This window comes from Vidua chalybeata, chromosome 6 (genome assembly GCF_026979565.1).
Source record: "Vidua chalybeata isolate OUT-0048 chromosome 6, bVidCha1 merged haplotype, whole genome shotgun sequence".
NCBI lineage: Eukaryota > Metazoa > Chordata > Aves > Passeriformes > Viduidae > Vidua > Vidua chalybeata.
Genome location: NC_071535.1, coordinates 33,054,243 through 33,071,912, shown reverse-complemented (window position 1 = coordinate 33,071,912; position 17,670 = coordinate 33,054,243). Strand labels below are relative to the sequence as shown.

The 17,670-nt window shown below is 40.6% G+C and overlaps 1 protein-coding gene across 1 annotated transcript in view; it reads left to right on the top strand.

Annotated features, from left to right (window-relative positions):
- Positions 1–17,670, top strand: part of PLEKHH1 (pleckstrin homology, MyTH4 and FERM domain containing H1) — a 45,248-nt gene that overhangs the window by 12,366 nt on the left and 15,212 nt on the right. Inside the window, exons 5-19 of the mRNA XM_053944447.1 lie at positions 1,212–1,293; positions 3,975–4,984; positions 7,309–7,387; positions 7,963–8,051; positions 8,559–8,709; positions 9,762–9,901; positions 10,577–10,687; positions 11,252–11,338; positions 12,317–12,478; positions 13,450–13,530; positions 14,437–14,616; positions 14,748–14,856; positions 15,738–15,850; positions 16,536–16,712; positions 17,536–17,633. Coding sequence (XP_053800422.1) covers positions 1,212–1,293; positions 3,975–4,984; positions 7,309–7,387; positions 7,963–8,051; positions 8,559–8,709; positions 9,762–9,901; positions 10,577–10,687; positions 11,252–11,338; positions 12,317–12,478; positions 13,450–13,530; positions 14,437–14,616; positions 14,748–14,856; positions 15,738–15,850; positions 16,536–16,712; positions 17,536–17,633 — 2,669 coding nt within the window. The remainder of the gene's footprint in view (positions 1–1,211; positions 1,294–3,974; positions 4,985–7,308; positions 7,388–7,962; positions 8,052–8,558; positions 8,710–9,761; positions 9,902–10,576; positions 10,688–11,251; positions 11,339–12,316; positions 12,479–13,449; positions 13,531–14,436; positions 14,617–14,747; positions 14,857–15,737; positions 15,851–16,535; positions 16,713–17,535; positions 17,634–17,670) is intronic.

Here is a 17,670-nt window from a genome sequence, read left to right as displayed (position 1 = left end):
CAAACATGTCCTTTGCTCTTCTATAATTTACCATCCCTGACTAATGCTGTTTTCCTATTTCCCAGTATTTTTCGTCTCTAACCTCTCTGTTCTATCCATCCTGTGGATTTATGCCTCTATCTGGTCCTATCCTCTAGAAAAACAAAGACAGCAGTGGGTAAGCATGCAGTTTTAAAGATGGAGTAGTAATTTTCAGCTGGGGGTGGGCAGCCTGGTCTTTTATTCCAAGTTAAAAACATGTATTTCCAAATTTATGACAGAAAGGGAATTTATTGGAGTTGGGAGAGGCACTCTTTGTGGGCACTGCTTATGTTATGATGTGACTTTGTAATGTCATTAGATTGCCTAGATAATCCACTGAACTGCTGTGCTGCTTCTCTTCCCTGTGTGAGATAACTTAAGGTGCATTTAGGTTACTGACTGGTGCAGCACAAAGGAAGAAGCAGAGGGTTTAATTTGGTGTGGCCTGCTGTGAATCCAGGACCATACACTCACACTGTGTCTTTACTGGCAATGAAGTTTTGCCAGATGCTGATTCCAGGTGCATAGCATGCACAAGTGGATCACTGCCAGTTGGAGAGCTTGGCATCTGTGTTGCCAATGGGTTACTCGAGACAGCACCAGAATCACAGGTGATTCCTTCAAGAGGAAAATCTGTCTGGGTGTACCATTGCTGTGTTTAAAAATGGATGCTGAGACTCTTCAAGTGAAGGCATATGGCAAATTTGCAAAGAATCTCTCATGCCCTAATTGGAAATGTAAATGCACCCTTAAGGTTGGTTTGGTTTTTGCTTTTTTTTTTGGTCCTCTGGATCCATGGAATCTTCTGTTACTACATTCAGGGTGAGATAGAACAAACACTCCTTCTGGGTAATGTTCTTTCAATTCTCTCTTTCATGGGTGTTATTTCTGCAACAGGAGTAAATGATAAGCCATAGCAGGGAAGTAAATTTAAAGATGTATTTGAGAAGTGCCAATAGTTCATATAGAGAATATTTTGCTGTTTGAGAAAGCACAGCAAAATATTTTGAGTAGGTTGTCTAGTGATGTTGCTGATTGAAAGGATTCAAGGTGACTGGTAGACTCACCTTTTTTTTTCCCCTTGTTAAGAAACTTGAAAGTAATAAAGATGAAGGCATGTTCTGTGTAGTGGATCACATGTGCTCACAATTTTGCATTATGTTTCTTTTTTTATTATTCTTCTTTTATAGCTTGAGCTAGAAAATTACCACCTGAAAAACTGTAATCAGAGACTGATGGAGCAAATTGAAGCTCTTCAGGATACATCGCAAGGTAAATGTGTTCAGCTGGCACTGTAGCCTAGTAACCACCACAAGAGTGGAAGTCAGCATTCTTGGGTTGTATTCTTAAGTTTGTCAGAAATTAAAACTTGTGACAGCAGGCAGTAGAATTGCTCTGTTCCATAGTCGGGTCCATTTTTAAGACAGGAATACCATGCTTACCTGCCTTAACTCTTAATTTTTTTTCCCACCAACAATTCAGTGTAGACTCTTTTTTTTTTTTTTTTTTTTTTTAGAATCTGCATTTGCCATTAAAATAAGCCACTAAGCTCCTGAGTTGGAAGCATTCATTGAAATACTAATAGAACTCTCCATTCACTGATGTATTTCAGTGTATCTCCATGTGTGAATTCTCATCCCCACAGAACCTCTGCTGGCATGTGAGCTGAGTAACTGAATGAGCCAAGGCAGCAGCTCTTTGGTCTACCTTTGGGAGCTGGGTTCCTCTGTGCCACCAGGTTGGGTTGGAGAAAGCTCCGTGTGGTATTTTGGGTTTTTGCAGTTCTTTGGTCACTGGATGGAAAACTTTGGTCTCCAGGCTTGAATTCAGCAACTTTTGTTGTAACATACTTTGAAAAAGAAACTATCTCTTACTATTTTTAAAATTTTTATTTTTTAATGAGCTTGGTTTGGTCACAGTAAGATGAGCTAGTTTCCAGAACTTCACTAGGCATGCAGGGAGGGGACATTTCTTTCCTGCAGAAGTCTTTCTGGCAATCCTATTACGCCACAGCAAGGGAATAGGGCAAAATTCCTTCTAAATCCCACCACATTTCTAGTGAAATGTTTTATGACTGGGTTTCTCTCATCCCCTCTGGCTCTGACTGTTCACAAAAAGCAAATGCCTGGTAAGCTGCGTTAATAGTCTGGTATTAAGTGTGCCCTGGATCCCAGCTCTCTGGGCAGTAAACAGCACTGCTCTCTCCTCTTATCCCTCACTAGTATCAGTTTGCTGAAGTCATAGGCCTCTGCAGAGAGACAAATCTCTTCTTTCTTGCTGTGCTAATAGTAACAGCTTCTTCTTAATCTCCTGTCACATCTAGGAAGCTGCAGAAATACCAGTAATATTTAAAATGAATGGTGTCTTTTCAGTCTTCACTAATGATTTACCTTAGTGTCAGGATAAAATATATGCCAGGATTTGTGTGTGCCATTGTTATGTGTAGCTTTGCTAACATTCAGTTCCTTGTGGATTAAGTGCCAAGGTCATGCTCTCATGATTGTCTTTTTCTCAGCTGTTTCCAAGAGCTGGTTTCATCCTCTCAGCTGTCAACAGTAATTTATTCTTCTGTTTGCTCTTCCCTCTGTAACTTTGTGTCTTCATTTTGTTTCTATTTCCTTGTAAATCCCACGGGTGGTTGAGCAATACCCATAGAATTTGATGTTCAGGCAGCATTTTCAGCAATAGCTGTGCAGAGTCACGCTCGCCCATATTTTGCAATTTCCAAAGCATCTAATAATTTGGTTCTTTTTCAGTCAGGCTGAAATAAATATAAATGCCAAGGTCAATCAAACATCCTCTGCCATTCCAAGTTTTACCCCCACTTTCTTATATTCTAAAGCTGCCATTTGGTGGAAATTGTAGAACTGAGATAATCTTTAATAATTATGGAAAGGAAGAAAGTATACATGTAAAGTGTAAGTACTAAATAGAAAGGACAATCGGGTAATCTAGTATCTATCTTTTATGTCATCCTCTAACATAGCAACTGAAAGGGCAGGGAAAGAACTAAAAAAGGGAAGCTTTTACAGCAAAACCGTATGAGTAACTATTATAGAACTTCATGACATAAAGCACTATGTGGGTCATATATCACAAAAGGATAACAAAAAGCTCTAGGGAAATTCTTGAAAAGTGAGTAAACTCCCCAGTTGCTGTGATGTTTAAGAAGGTCTCCATATCTTTACTGGAAGCCCCATCTAGCCCCTGGGAATGCATGATATCATACCAGATTATTTGATGAGTTAAATCACTGTAGGTTCACTAAAGGCAAAACCTATGCTAAGCAGTGTTCTGGTCACTTTGATGTATTTGACAAAGTGTTGTGTGGATAGGTGCACTTCCTTCTCATTTTTTAAGAGAGGAGGCATAATATATAGATAAGAATAAAAACTCCTATATTGCATTAGACTAGAAAGCTTGCCTAGGCCAGTATCCCATCTCCTGGTTGGCTGTTCACATTCCAGGAAGGACCATACAAAATAATGCAAGTAAAGCTGTCCTTCTTTCCATATACACTTCCAGCTTCTGCTGTCAGTAGTTTAGGAAGTTCCTTGGCCAGAACTCCTGTACTACTGATACATTAGTTTTTCTGGCCTGTCTGCAGCGTTGTGGTTGCTTTTTCATCTGGGAAAAAAAAACTTCCTTTAGTAAATTTCAAATGTGCTGCCTAATTTCATTAGGAGCCCCTTAATTTCACTTTTGTCAGAAACAGTGATTAATCATTTCCTATTCATATCTTCTGAACTATTCCCAATTATAAATGTATAGTACTATAGTTACAACTGTGCCCAGCCATCTGTTCTGTATAGTCCTAAACTATAAACTTCTGTTCTGTATAGTCCTAAACAGGCCAGGATGCTATTGAAATACAACTGAATGTACATTAGGAAGCAACACTGAAGACATCAAAGTGTTTGAATGCCTTAACCATATGTTCTCCTTCCTTGTAGATATAAGCAGCATTCCTCCCTTTGAGTCTCTTTGGAGCTGTGATTCCCTGAAGCCCCAGGCATCACAGGCCTCTTTTGCTGAGAAGACAGAGAAGAAATCTGTGCTCCTTGCACCTGGTTTCAGAGAGGTGTGTCAGACAGGACCTTCCAAACATGTCCTCTCTTCAGCAAACATAGTCCTTGCCAATGACACCTTTACTGAGAATGGAGAGGATAAATCTCTGCTTTCTCAGAGCATGCTGAAGCTCATATCTGACCAATCAAGCTGGAATCTCTCCACAGAGAAAAATGTATTTCCAACTCTAAGTTCTGAACACGGTTTAGGGTGCTCTGGTCCCGTATCACTGGACCCTCCAGCTGAGACCACAAGAATTCTTGAGGCTTTGACCTTCCAGTCATCTTTGGAAGGAAACTGTAGCACTTTGAGCACGTTGCAACAAGTGGGTTTGGATAGCACCCACTTCTCTGATGATCTGAGTGCTAGATTCCATTCCCACCAGCTGGACTCCTCTTCCTCAGCAGAAATAATGAGCATGCTTGAGGGCCATCTCCAAACTGCTGAGCCACCTCTGATTGTGTCAACATCAACTGTTACAGCACATTCCTTCTTTCCAGGGAGGGAGTGCAGCTTTGGGAGTAGTATGACATTTCCAAAAATACGAACACCCAATACACCAAGAGACAGTATCCAGCTAGCCAAGAGACATCACAGCCAACCACAGTCAGGGGCTAATTCTTTCCATCGTGTAATGCACTTCGAGACTAGCACTTTCCAGCCCATAACAGACCCTCCAGTTGGCCGTGGGCATGTGGAGGAGACAGATATTGATGATGATGGAGTAATGGAGAAGATGGAAACAGAATGTGGCCTGCTGAGGGGAGAAGCTGGAACGTGTGAGGGAATGTACCACTTACCTGCAGAGCAAAGAGAAGCTGTGAGATCTGAGTCTGGCACACTTGACCCGGGATGTAAACCTCCCACACCACCGCTGCACCGATTCCCATCATGGGTAAGAAATGCATGGACAACAATATGAAAAGTGCTGCTTATCTTTGTGCCCAGTAGTTAGGCTACAACACTTCTTGGTCTCAAGGGTATCACAGGTTACATTCCTGAGCCACCAAGTCAGACAGTTCCACATCATGGGGTGTGCTGGTTCCATTGACAATTTTTTTCTTTTATTTATCTTTATAAAGGGAAAAAGATCCATTGGAAAAAACAGTACATAAGAATCATAGGAATAAAAATGCAAGTCAAAATGATGGGTTATCATTATATGGGTCATCAAAAGTTAATCCTTAGTTCTGTTGTCATGTGTTTAAGATAGAAAAATTAATCATAAATGCAGTGGACCAGACCAGATAGCTCTAAATGGAAAAGAAGCTATGGATACTAGAATAGATACATGGATTAAATCTCAGCATTCCTATCTCATGGTATTCTCCTGCTGTTAGGAAAATTTTGTGAAAACCTTTGGTAAAGTGAATATACATGTCCTGTTGTTTTTTTCTTACAGTTACTTGTGAGTCAGATAGATGAATTGTTTGTTAGTCCTAGAATTGTTTAGGATTGAAAAAGCAGCCTTCTACTCATCCACTGAGCAGGTCACTTGTCATAGAAGGAGATGAGGATGGTTAAGCAGGGCCTGCCTTTCACAAACCCATGCTGTGTGGGCCTGGTCCCCTGGCTGTCCTGCATGTGTTGCGTGATGGTGCTCAGGATAGTCTGCTCCATGGGCTTCCCCAGCACCAAGGTCAGGGTGACAGGCCTGTAGTTCCCAGGTCCTCCTCTGGCCCCAGTAGATGGTGCCACGTTTGCCAGGTTCCCATCACCTGGGACCTCCCCGGGTGACCAGGGCTGCAGGTAACTGATGGGCAGTGGCTCAGTGAGCTCTTCCGACAGCTCCCTCAGGACCCTTGGGTGGATCCCACCTGGCCCTGCAGACCTGTGTGTGTCTAGGTGGCAAAGCAGGTGGCATCTCCCCTTGGCTTATAGGGGCTTCATTCTGCTCCCCATCCATGTCTTCCAGATCAGAGGGCTGGCTGCTTGGAGAACAGCTGGTTTTACCATCAGACTGAACAAAGAAGGCATTGAGTACCTCTGCCTTTTCCTCATCCTTTGTCACTGTTTCCCATTCATATCCAATAAAGGATGGAGATTCTCTTTTTGTTTCTCATTTATTTATAGAAGTCTTTTCTTGTCTTTTACTGCAGTAGCCAGGTGAAGGTCTAGTTGGGCTTTGGTTCTCCTAATCTTTTGCCTGCATAACTTCATGGTGTGTTTGTAGCCCTCCTGAGTCACCTGTCCCTTCATCCAAAGATTACAAACTCTGAGTTTAGCCAAAGCTCTCTAATCAGACAGGCTGGTCTTCCTCATTGTCTCATCTTTCAACACATGGGGATGACCTGCTCCTGCACCTTAAAGATTTCCTTCTTGAAGAATGTTCAGTCTTGCTGGATTCTTTGTCCATCAGGACTGACTCCCAAGGGACTCCATCAACCAGGTTCCTAAACAGGCCACACTGACAAACCTGGTAGAAATTTAGTAGTATCAAAAGAGACAATTCAGTTTTCATTTGCTTTTTTAAAGGCATGGGCAAACAAATGATTTATTGACACTGCAAAGTCAAGCACTCATTGTTAATTCTTATGTCTTATAAATTTTTTGGTGTACTTGACTTTGCAATCTTAGGTGCTTTCATGTATATGTATTATGTGTGTTATTTCATAGTGAACTTGTATGCTTTAAGGATCACCAAGAGGTTTCCTAGCTTTGGGGTTTATCCATTTGACACTAGGTGATGTCTTAGTCAACTCTGCATCTAGATACAGAGTTGGGTTCCCCCTCTGGAATTTTTATCAGTTCACTTTGAGATCCTTTGAACTGAAAGCTCTGTATGTTGTTGTAACTGAGACAAAAGCTTATTGAGATCATTCCAGGCATTTCTTTCATTCCCTTATTATGGAATGGGCATCCTTTGCAGCTGATGACTCAATTAATGGTTCTGCTATAGGGCTGTTCTTAATTCATTTTAATGCATTGTTTATAATTTGGAAAAAAACCATCTCTTTCCAAGTTGTGATACAGTAATTTATTGATAATTGTGTGTAGGTGTTCCAGTGTGTGGATGTCACCTCTGTAGCTGGGAATTTGCACACAGTAACATGCTTCCATTAATGGTCATTCACACAACATATGGTGGAATTCAGCTATCTTTGTTAGAGAGCCCCTCCCTTCTGCCCAAAGGTGTGACTGTGGTGTGATTCTGTGGCATGGGCATTTCTGTTGAATTAAATTTTTTCCTGATCACTGTTCATGATATTATTGTTCCAGGAGAGCCGAATCTATGCTGTGGCCAAGTCTGGCATGAGACTGTCTGAAGTGGCCATGGTGAATGATACTTCCAGCTGCTGTAAGTTCTGGACTAAATCCATCCTTAAAGGGACTTGGTGACAGTGTGGGACCTGAGCTTCTGGCTGTTCACATTTCTTTATTTCCTTGCCTGTTTTCAAAGTAAATTTGACTCATAGATAGCCTCAATAAAGGAAGGGAGGAGGGTAATATCTGATTTTGGGGTTGGTTGGTGCTGGGCTGTTTGTGCCTCTACATTCAGGGACATCTTCAGGGATTCCATTATCTCCTCCATCAGTTTTGCAGCTAGTCTTCTACCTCTGCATGTCTGTGGCCTGTTTTACTCTTCTGATTCACCCATACCTTTGCCTGTTAGGGCTTTTTTTCTGTTTGTACAGGGTACACCTGTACATTGTACCATGGGGAGCACTGGGTGGGTAAGGTGTCTTACAGGTTAAATGGAGGGAACATTGCAGCTCTCTCTGGGAATTATATGGAATTAATAATGCATCTCCTGGCCTTTCTGAAGCCGGACTGTCCAGGATGGCAGTTCTCCATGTGCTTATCCATTAAAACGTCCTCCTTTTCACCAGTTTGTATTATTTGCTCCCTTGCTTTCTCTCTGAATTTCCCCAGTTTCCAATTTCTCGTGTTCAACTTCTGGGCCATTTACCTATCTCATCTACAGAAATGTCACAGTGCCAGTCTACACTACGCTGAAGGGGGTAAGGAGTTACCTCACTTTTCCTGTTGTGGAAAGCATGGTCCAGAGCTGCTAGTAATGTGAGACAAAACAGGATGAAACTGTGCAGTGAAGGAAAGAAGATTAGAGAATGTCAGGAAGTACTGGACATCAAAAGAATGCAGAAAGAGTAGCAAATGTTAAATATATTTAAGAACACAGAACACTGCAACAAGTTTTGGTCCAGGAAGTTGCAGTGTGCACTATGAAACCTTGATGTGACAGTGGGTGTAGCCTAAGGAATGAAATGGAACATAAGGCTTGTGGAAGAGTAGGAGGGTGTAACCAGAGGAGACCCAAACAGATCAGACTAGAGAGTCCAGCTTGGAAGTTCTCAGACTAGCAGGGGAGGAACTGAGGAGCCCTGGGGCAGAAGTGGGCAAGGCAGTGTGGAAATGAAGGGCATGGGTTGCTCTGTCTCTTGATTGAGGAGGGGTTGTCCTGAGGAAACTCTTCTCTCACATGTTAACCATTCAGGTCTGTTTTCCAGAAAGCCACACAGATCAGCAATGTGCCTTTCTTAGATGAGTCTTCAGGCTCTGATGATGACTGTGGCTCCCATGCCAGCTCCAGGACTTCTACTGCTGGATGTGAGAACAGGAAAGCTAGCATGCCAGGCAGCCCTCGGGCCATGAAGAGAGGTAAAGTGGGAGTATCACTACTGGGCAGGATGAACTCTGTCATCAGAGCCAAGATGTCCTGAGCAGCATCATCAGTGATAGGCAAATGCTCAGCCAGGGTGTTGCTTACAAGGAGTTCTCCCAGAACGTGTGCAGACATCAACAATAGAAACAGTAGAAATCTGCTCTTGTAGATGATTTTTACTGCTGATAGAGTCCCATTTAGGCAATTGCTAAACTAAGATTGTGGGAAGGATTGCCCTCCCAAATTCATCACATATCCAGTCATCCATACCTTTGCTGTGGCTGCTTCTTGGAACCAAGCTAGTACTGACACAGTACAGAAAATGCTTTTTTGTCTTTGTCATTGACTGGTAATTTCTTGACCAGTAAGTACCTCTCACTTATCTTTGAGAGCTGTCAGTTATTTTGAATCCTGATTAGGACTATTTTTCTTGCCTGCTGGGAGGGCTAAACTGGAATGGAAGTTGAATGGAATTTTTGTTACCAAAGAGACAGCGTGAAATACAACTCTATTTTAGAGACAACCAAATTTTGTTGGTTATCTCTAAAATAGAGTTGCATTTAGTAGTCTTAACTTCTGTTGTGATGCATTGGCAGATGTGCCTGTGCATTGCCATTAATTTGTGGTAAAAGATTCACAGAAAGCAAAGCCCTATTGCTAGTGAAGAAGCCTTTTCTTTAGCTGAAATCAGAGGGGGTTGAGGCTTTATAATGGATCTGCCCAGATGAAAACAAGCTGTTTCTCCTTCAGATGACAAGTTTGTTGATTTTTTTAATATATATTTTAATCTGGTTTTATTCAGCAATAAATTTATTTCACTGTCAGTATCCAAAGCTCACTTTTTACTACTTGTCGTCCTAGGGAAATAAAAAGAGGCCTCAGAAGTCATGTTAGTGCAGTTTGAGTTTCCCAAGTCTGATCTGATTTGTCCTTCTTGAACCAAAAAAAAAACCTTAATGGTGAATGCTGAAACATTTTTGGAGTGTACAATATTCACAGCATGCTTTTGTCTAGCCATGACTTTCATTCCTTCCTTTATTTTGAACAGGTGTATCTGTGTCCTCGCTGAGCTCCGAGAGTGACTATGCCATCCCTCCTGATGCCTACTCCTTGGATGGTGACTATTCAGAGCCAGAACACAAGCTACAGCGAACATCTTCCTATTCCACCGATGGTGGAATCTGCTCTGTAAGACTTGCTCTGTAACTACTGTGTTACACTTGCAAAGAGGTGTAAACAGAGCCTTGGCCTTCAAAGAGAATAGTATAACTACAGGATATTGAGCAATCCCCCTGCAAAGTGAAGCTCTAACAGACTGGGCTATTGGTCCAGCTGATTGGTATCAAAAGACACATCTGGTGCTTCAGAAGAAAGTGCAATTTCTTTATGTGGTTAGGTAAAAGTATAAGCATCAAGGGTTGATGACCTATATTGATTTCCTGTAGTTGTATTCTACTTTAATGATGGCCTTACACTTTTGGGACAAAATAAATTTGGAAATTCAGAGGAAGGAAGGAGGAAGGAAAGAAACCTCAAACCAGGCAGCATTAAAGTCTGTACTCTTCAATATAGGAGATCAAACAGACAAGGAACAGGAGTCTAATCATGGCATAGAGACAGCTTTCACTTTTATTTGGAAAATTCGTGCCTTGGTAGGAAGAGAAATAAGTTTACAGTGCATCAAACAATCAGTGAAATGATCTTTGAGGGCTGCTACTAAACAAAGCAGAAAATTCTGGGAGATGCAGCAAATAGCTGGGCTTGATTTCAGCACACTTTCATTTGTATTTTGAGAGGTGCAAGATTGTCACCATTGAATCTCCATACAAGATGACCTCCTCTCCCCTTTCCTCTGTCTTCCAGGAACCCATAGAGAAATCAGGTTACTTGCTGAAAATGGGTAGCCAGGTGAAGACATGGAAAAGACGATGGTTTGTTCTCAGAAACAGACAAATCATGTACTACAAGTCCCCGGTAAGTCACTGGGATACATTTCCTCCCCTCTAGAGGCACAGAGAAATTTAATATACTGAAAAAGCACTTTTGTTTAGACATGTCACTGTTTTGAAAAGCATTACAAACATTAGAAAGATTCACTGTATGCATCAAATGAAGAACAAAGTTATTATTAATAAACTTGTCACTTAACAAGTGTCTAGCTGAATTTTGAAAACTTCTGAAGGTGGAAATTCAGCCACCATCTTGGTACCTATTGTGTGTTGTACTGCCTTCCCACTTAGAAAGGGTTTGGTTTGTTGTTTGTTTGGGCTTGCTTTTGTTTTATTAATCATAATGTCTAATTTGAACTCCATAAGACAGCATTTATTAGTACTGCTCTTGTTATATTGTCTGCCACTATTGAGGAGACTTTTGCAATGGGATCACACAGTCTCATATTTCACCTGGCAGCCTTAGGCTATCCTTTCCAGCTCACGAATGCAAACTCCAACCTGCACGTGCATATTATGCTGTATTTAAGTAATCTAAGACCCATCACAGGTTTCCTACTGAAAAAATTGTTTGCTTTTCTTTCCTCAGAGTGATGTTATCCGCAAACCACAAGGGCAGCTGGAGCTGAACTCTTCATGCCAAATTGTCAGGGGTGAAGGGTCCCAAACATTCCAGGTAGCTGCTTTTTTATGCTGCACATAACCATACACTCAGCAGCTGGGTGAGGCAGCACTTAATTCAGACTGAATGGTACTGTGTGTCTCAATTGATATGAGCTAATTTTACTTGGTCTTTGTTTCCTGGCACAAAACAGGCAGTCAGTCTAATTAATGATGAGGAAAGAGCTAAATTGTAACCCAAATACACCCTTTTGAAACTGAAAGAAATTTGTATTTATTTTTGTCCTGTTCTGCACCATAATGCTTTCCTGTTTTTGCAGGAGTTAGAGCTTGAAATCTGTGGGGGAAAATGATTCTTACAACAATTAAAATCAGCTGGTACCTAGGATCTTTCTGAGAGACTTCTCTCACAAGATCTCAAGCCTGACTTTACATGCCTGGAGGATCTAAAAAAACATCTGAATAGTTGATTCCTTTTAGAATTTGACTTCTAAAGTATGAGAAGTTAGCCCATCACTGGGTTCACTCTTAAATCATTGACTTAATTAGAAAGGCAGCATTAAAGTTTCTTTCATACTTTGAAAGGTACATGGCCTAGCTTGAGACCTACCCTCTGCCCTTATGGAACTGAAGTCACTAAGGCCTAATACTATTAGATTTATAGCATCTTTCCCCTCAGTCACAGTGTAATGAAGGCAAAATGGAATACAAAGTGAAGGCAGCAAAACCCCACATTTATGTAGTCACCTTTAAAATTAAAAACTAGCAGCAGCACTGAGAAACAAGAAAGGATGAGAGAGGACACAAAGCCACAGTATCCAACAGAAACAACAAGAAAATTTATGAGAATTTGATTCATCTGAGTTTTGTTTTTTCATTTGGGCTTTGAGGATTAGCACCTTTTTTCTTACCCTCAAAAAAATCTTTCCTGAATAACCAAAAAAAAAGTCTTTATGAGATAAAGAAACTCAGCAACTAAAGAAAAGATTTTTGGGTGTGCAGCTATATACTTTGTCACTCCTTTTCCTTCCAGCTTGTGACAGAAAAGAGAACGTACTTCCTGACAGCAGACTCTCCCAACATCCTGGAGGAATGGATTCATGTCCTACAGAGTATCCTGAGAGTACAAGTGAGCGGTCCTGTTGGTGTTCCTCATAGTGATGCTAAACCCACTGTGAAAGGCTGGCTCACCAAGGTAAAATAATATTTCATACTTTGTTTAGCTCATCTGTCATAATTGACAGTGTATTAGCTTCTTGGTTTGCACAGCAAATGTGAGCAAAAAATTAGTGTTTTAATACTCTCTGTAAGAGTAGGGAAAGAAGAAAAAGTGGCTGTATATTTCTGTATGTCAGAGTAAAACATTTATATAAGTGATAAGGGATGGGACAAATGGGTACTGAAAGGAACTGACTGGCAAGTAGTAAGTAATAACAAATATCTAGCTTATGTATGCTTTTCTTCAGCAGAATTCACAGCATGTCATAGTAGAAAAAAATCAATGTTGTTGAATGTCACATTTAATTGATCTTTAACTTGGTGATACAGGAGAGTTTAAAAAATGGCTTGTATGGTTCTAGGTTAGCACTTAGTTCTGTCATAATAGACTGTAGGTACATTAGTACAGTGGCAGAAAATTCTTATTCTTTATATAATTTCCATAGATTAGTTTGACATTGCAAGTTACTGTGAATATTTTAAGGTAATTCTTGTCAGGTTCTAAGGCTAAAGACAACCTGCATCTGAAAGCTATTCATCTGCAGTAGGAAACAGCTGTCTAGACCAGGTTGACTGGTCTTTTCTTGCTGAGATGAACTAATTTGTTTTTATAATCTTTAAAAGGTCATCCTTATGACCTGGTATATATTTCTGTATACTGGTATTTCAGTATACAGAAATTATAAGTTATTATGAATGAGTAAAACACATCACAAAATCTTAGACCCATTCTCATAAGCACCCATGTTCCATGTTCTTGGGTGGGATGTACTTGCCTGTTTTTGGAAGGGGTGCCATGTATGTTTTGAGAGGAGCTTATATTAGCATAAAACAAAAAAATATATGCAAAGTATTAAGGGAGAGTTGAATTAAAATTTGAAGTCCTAGAAAGTAATTCTAGCAATACTGCTGATAATAAAAACATGGACGTGTTTGTCCTTCTTACAGGTCAAGCATGGTCACTCTAAGCTGGTCTGGTGCGCACTGATTGGAAAAACTTTCTACTACTATCGAAATCATGAAGATAAGGTAATTCCTTCTCCTTTTATTCCTGGACCCTCCTTTCCCATTTCTTATGAAGTTTTCTTTACTGCTTCTGTGTCTCAGGTCTCTCTCTTGGTTGTACTTCTCCTCCAACAGCACCTGTTCCACAAAGAGAATCACTATTTCCCTGATTTTATTTTTTTAAGCTTAAATGACAGCAGACTTAAAAGGCAAGTGATTGCTCTTTCTCAGATCTATATCTTGTTCCTCACTTGCTGCATTTAGTCTTGTGTAGCCTTCTGAGCAGACTTCTATACAGCAGCTGATAGATCCCACGTTGCCATCAGGAAAACAGATAGCATCAACATTCTGGGAAGAGGGAGGTAATCAGTGTAATGTGCTTCCATTTCTGGACACCTTGCCCAATAGTCCATTACTCTGTCTTGGTGATGTCAAACCCCAAGTTTTAGAATATCTAAAAATACTGTGACTCATATTTTGGATTAACCTCCAGAGTTAGCACAGCAGACATCCTCTCTTTTGTCTGAATCTAACTGCTTATGAAATTTTCAACGTATTTCTTTTCCAGTAGCAAGCAAAAAGTCTGACCAAAGTCAGAAAACAGTGGCTCAAGATACTAAGCAACTGACCCTCAAGTGTAATGGGAAGAAAGCAGTATCTTTTGGGGAAAAAAATATTTTATTTGCATTGTCTCATTCTGACCTGTAGATGCTTTCCCAAGAAAAATAAAAGTAGTGATACACTTTGTAAGTACTTTATGAAAAAAGAGATTCTCTAGAAGTACAAGATTACATTAGCTAAACATTGAATTATTTATTCCTTCCATTTTACAGAACTGTCAGCATTTTTACTTGGCTTTTCTTTCCTAGTGTTCTTGGTCCATACTGGGAGATGAGTTACATTTATCTAATGTGCTTCTGCTCTTCATAGTGTCCTTTAGGGCATCTGCCTCTGCGTGAGTCTAAGGTGGAAGAAGTAGACCGTTCCTGTGACTCTGATGAAGATTATGAAACTACTGGTGGAGGACTTCTCTCATCCCACTGTACATTGGTGATTCACCCACAGGACCAGAGTCCCACATATTTACTTATCCGCACCAAACAGGAGAAGGTATAAAAAGCAGTCTTATTTTGGAGAGCAAGAGTCTTTTGATAACAATGAGCAAATGGGCCATACAGGCGTAACCTGTTTGTAGAAAACAGGTCTGAATTGACTCCTTCTGTTCTCATCCTTATGCCTAGAACACCTGGCTGTACCATCTGACTGTTGCAGCTGGTAGCAGTAATGCCACAGTGGGCACGTCTTATGAACAACTCATTGGAAAACTATTGGATGCAGAGGGAGACCCTAGTAAGTAAGCACCACAATCTCTTCCATGGTAGCAAAGCATAAGGAAGAATAATTTCAATTCCCAGCTTAATGCAGTCAAAGGTGAGGGAAGGGGATTTCTCAGCAGTACATCATATGGTATAGTGTCCTTCTCCCCTTGTTCTCAGACAAGTCCATCACATTGTCACATCATTTATCAAAGCCTATGAAATGTCTGTTACAGTAAGTCAAGTTAAAATAAAGAACTGGTGCTTTAATTTTTTCCTGTCTTTGTTGGTCTTGATGTTCCTTTCCAGGAAATCTTGACCTTACAAACACACTTTTCTTTAAACACACTCAAACACGCATGCCCTCCCATCTGTTTCTCTGTCTGCACATACAAACCTTTACACATACATCCATCCTCATCTTTGATACCTGCTCATGCATTTATGTTTATGCAAGATGTTCTCAAATATATATTAGCATCTGCATTCATATTTAAAACTCTTTTCTTGTACTCTCACATATTCTGGACCCATACATGAACCTTGCTTCCTGTTGAATAGTGACTTGCACTAATAAAGACCCCCATTGCAGGCAGTTGCCCTGGCAGGGTTTGTGTCTCTAGTTTGAACACACACCTGAGCAGCTTCTCACCAGAATCCAGCTGATGAGAAGCTCTCATGTAGCAGGACTGAGGATGCCAATACTTCTTTCTGCTGATGACTAATGCTGCTGGTGACTCCTTATCCATGGTGGGCTTTGCTGAAATCAGTGAAGTGTCACCAAAGATAATGTGGCCTAGTGCAGTGCTGCTTCCTTGGGTGCTTTGCCATCTCAGGAAGGCTCCTTGTCAACATGGATACTGTTCTCTCTCTCCGTTTCTGACACTGCATGTTTTTGCCCATCTGCTACCTCAGATTCTCCTCTGTGGAAGCATCCTATGTTGTGCTACAGTAAAGAAGGGTTGCACACATCCCTCACTACTCTGCCATCAGAGGCTCTACAGACTGAAGCCCTGAAACTTTTTAAGGTATTTAAAGGGATATTGCATGGTTTTCACTTACTTTTCTCTGTTGTTGGGGCAGTAACATTGTTTGGTCATGTTGTACAACATTTACTCTCACTATGGGTTGCTTTAGACAGGCCTGCTGGTTCATTTAGTTTCAAGAGAGCTGTTGGATTTTAAATGTCATTCATTCTTTGGAGGTTTAACTTTTCTTGTGCAGAATCTGGGCTTAGGAGTAATCCTCCCCACAGACTTTATGCTTCAAAGTTAGCTTTGTCTTCCTTTTTCCTCTCCAATAGTTGGATTGAAGGAAACAGAAACAATTCCCTGGCAAACTCAGTTGTCTCAGTAAGACCAGTGGTGAAGCTGCTGGAGATTTCATTTTTGCACTCTCCAAGTATAAGATCAGGAATGAGACTGGACAGTGTGAACAAGGTAAAACACAGGCATGGAAGTCAGGAAGCACATTTTCCCCTCAATTCTTTTGCTGACTTGTAAGTTCCTTAGACTGGGGGAGGTTGAGTAAATTTTCTGGTTGCCATAACTAAGGAAGGAGGAATAGGAATTAAGTATTGACTCTCTTCCCTCCTCTCAAGGTTATTTATTAACTGTCTGTAAGTTAATAAACACATCTGGTGAACCTGGCCTGGAAAGTACCAGAGAAAAGTTGCTATATTTGTGGCATTGACTAACTTCCACCCTTTCACAGTCCTGTCAGCTGTTCATCAACGTTCCTGTGGAGGCGTCCTCTATTGATTACCATGTGTCACTTGCCCAGACAGCCCTGCAGGTGTGCTTGACACATACTGAGCTGCAGAATGAAATTTACTGTCAGCTTGTTAAACAGACCAGCTGCCGACAGCCCCAGAACCACTCAGTCATTCAGGTCAGTTCCTCTTTACTTAGTGCCAGTCTGCAAAAACTTTCCATTTAATCCCATGTTTTTAATTAGTAGCTATCAGACTGGCTCTCCTAAAATAGCTTATGCTAAAGGTGTGCTGGGGGAAAAAGAAGCTCAGCACTGATCTGCAAAGAAGAACGCTAAGAGTATAACTACTTGAAAAAGAAATGTTAGTTTAAATGTAACTGTTTACTACTTGCAAATAGTCTATTCAGACCATATTCAGAATCAAAGTTCATAGCTTCTATTGTCTTGCTATAACTGTCACATGGTATTAATTTTGTTTTGCATTTTAGATAATTAACAGCATACAAGTCATGAATATTACTATTAAACATGAAATCTGAATCTTGCACTGTAATTGTTGGGTAAATAAAATTAATAAGTTACAGCATGAATGTACATATGCGATTACAATATTCCCAGCTCAAATGAGACATTAAAATCAGGTTGAATAATAACGGATCTAATTTGAAATAAAATTTACCAGTGCTTTTATAGTTATGATTTTCTGTTATATAGTATTAATTTAAGTCTTAATTGTTGACTCAGTTGTAGTTACACTAAAATTTTTGGAAGCCAAAATGTTCAGAAGTAGCCAATCACATAGAAGTCTTCTCAGAGTCCATATTGAGATACTGAAGAGCAGTCTGATCATTACTGCCTCTGAAACATCTTGAACTACACATCCAGAAAGAGTCACTTCAAAAAGTACTAGTCACTGTCCATCATTTTGGCTGTAGTATTCTGTGAAAGGCAACAGGTAAGAAGTACAGAACAAGAGTGATGTCCAGTTTTGCATTCACAGTGCTGGCAGCTCCTGGCTTTATGTGCTCCGCTATTCCTGCCTCAACATCACTTCCTCTGGTACATCAAACAGCACTTGCAGCGACATGCAGACCCCAGGTAAGGACTGCAACAGCATTTCATTCTGCTCAGCTGA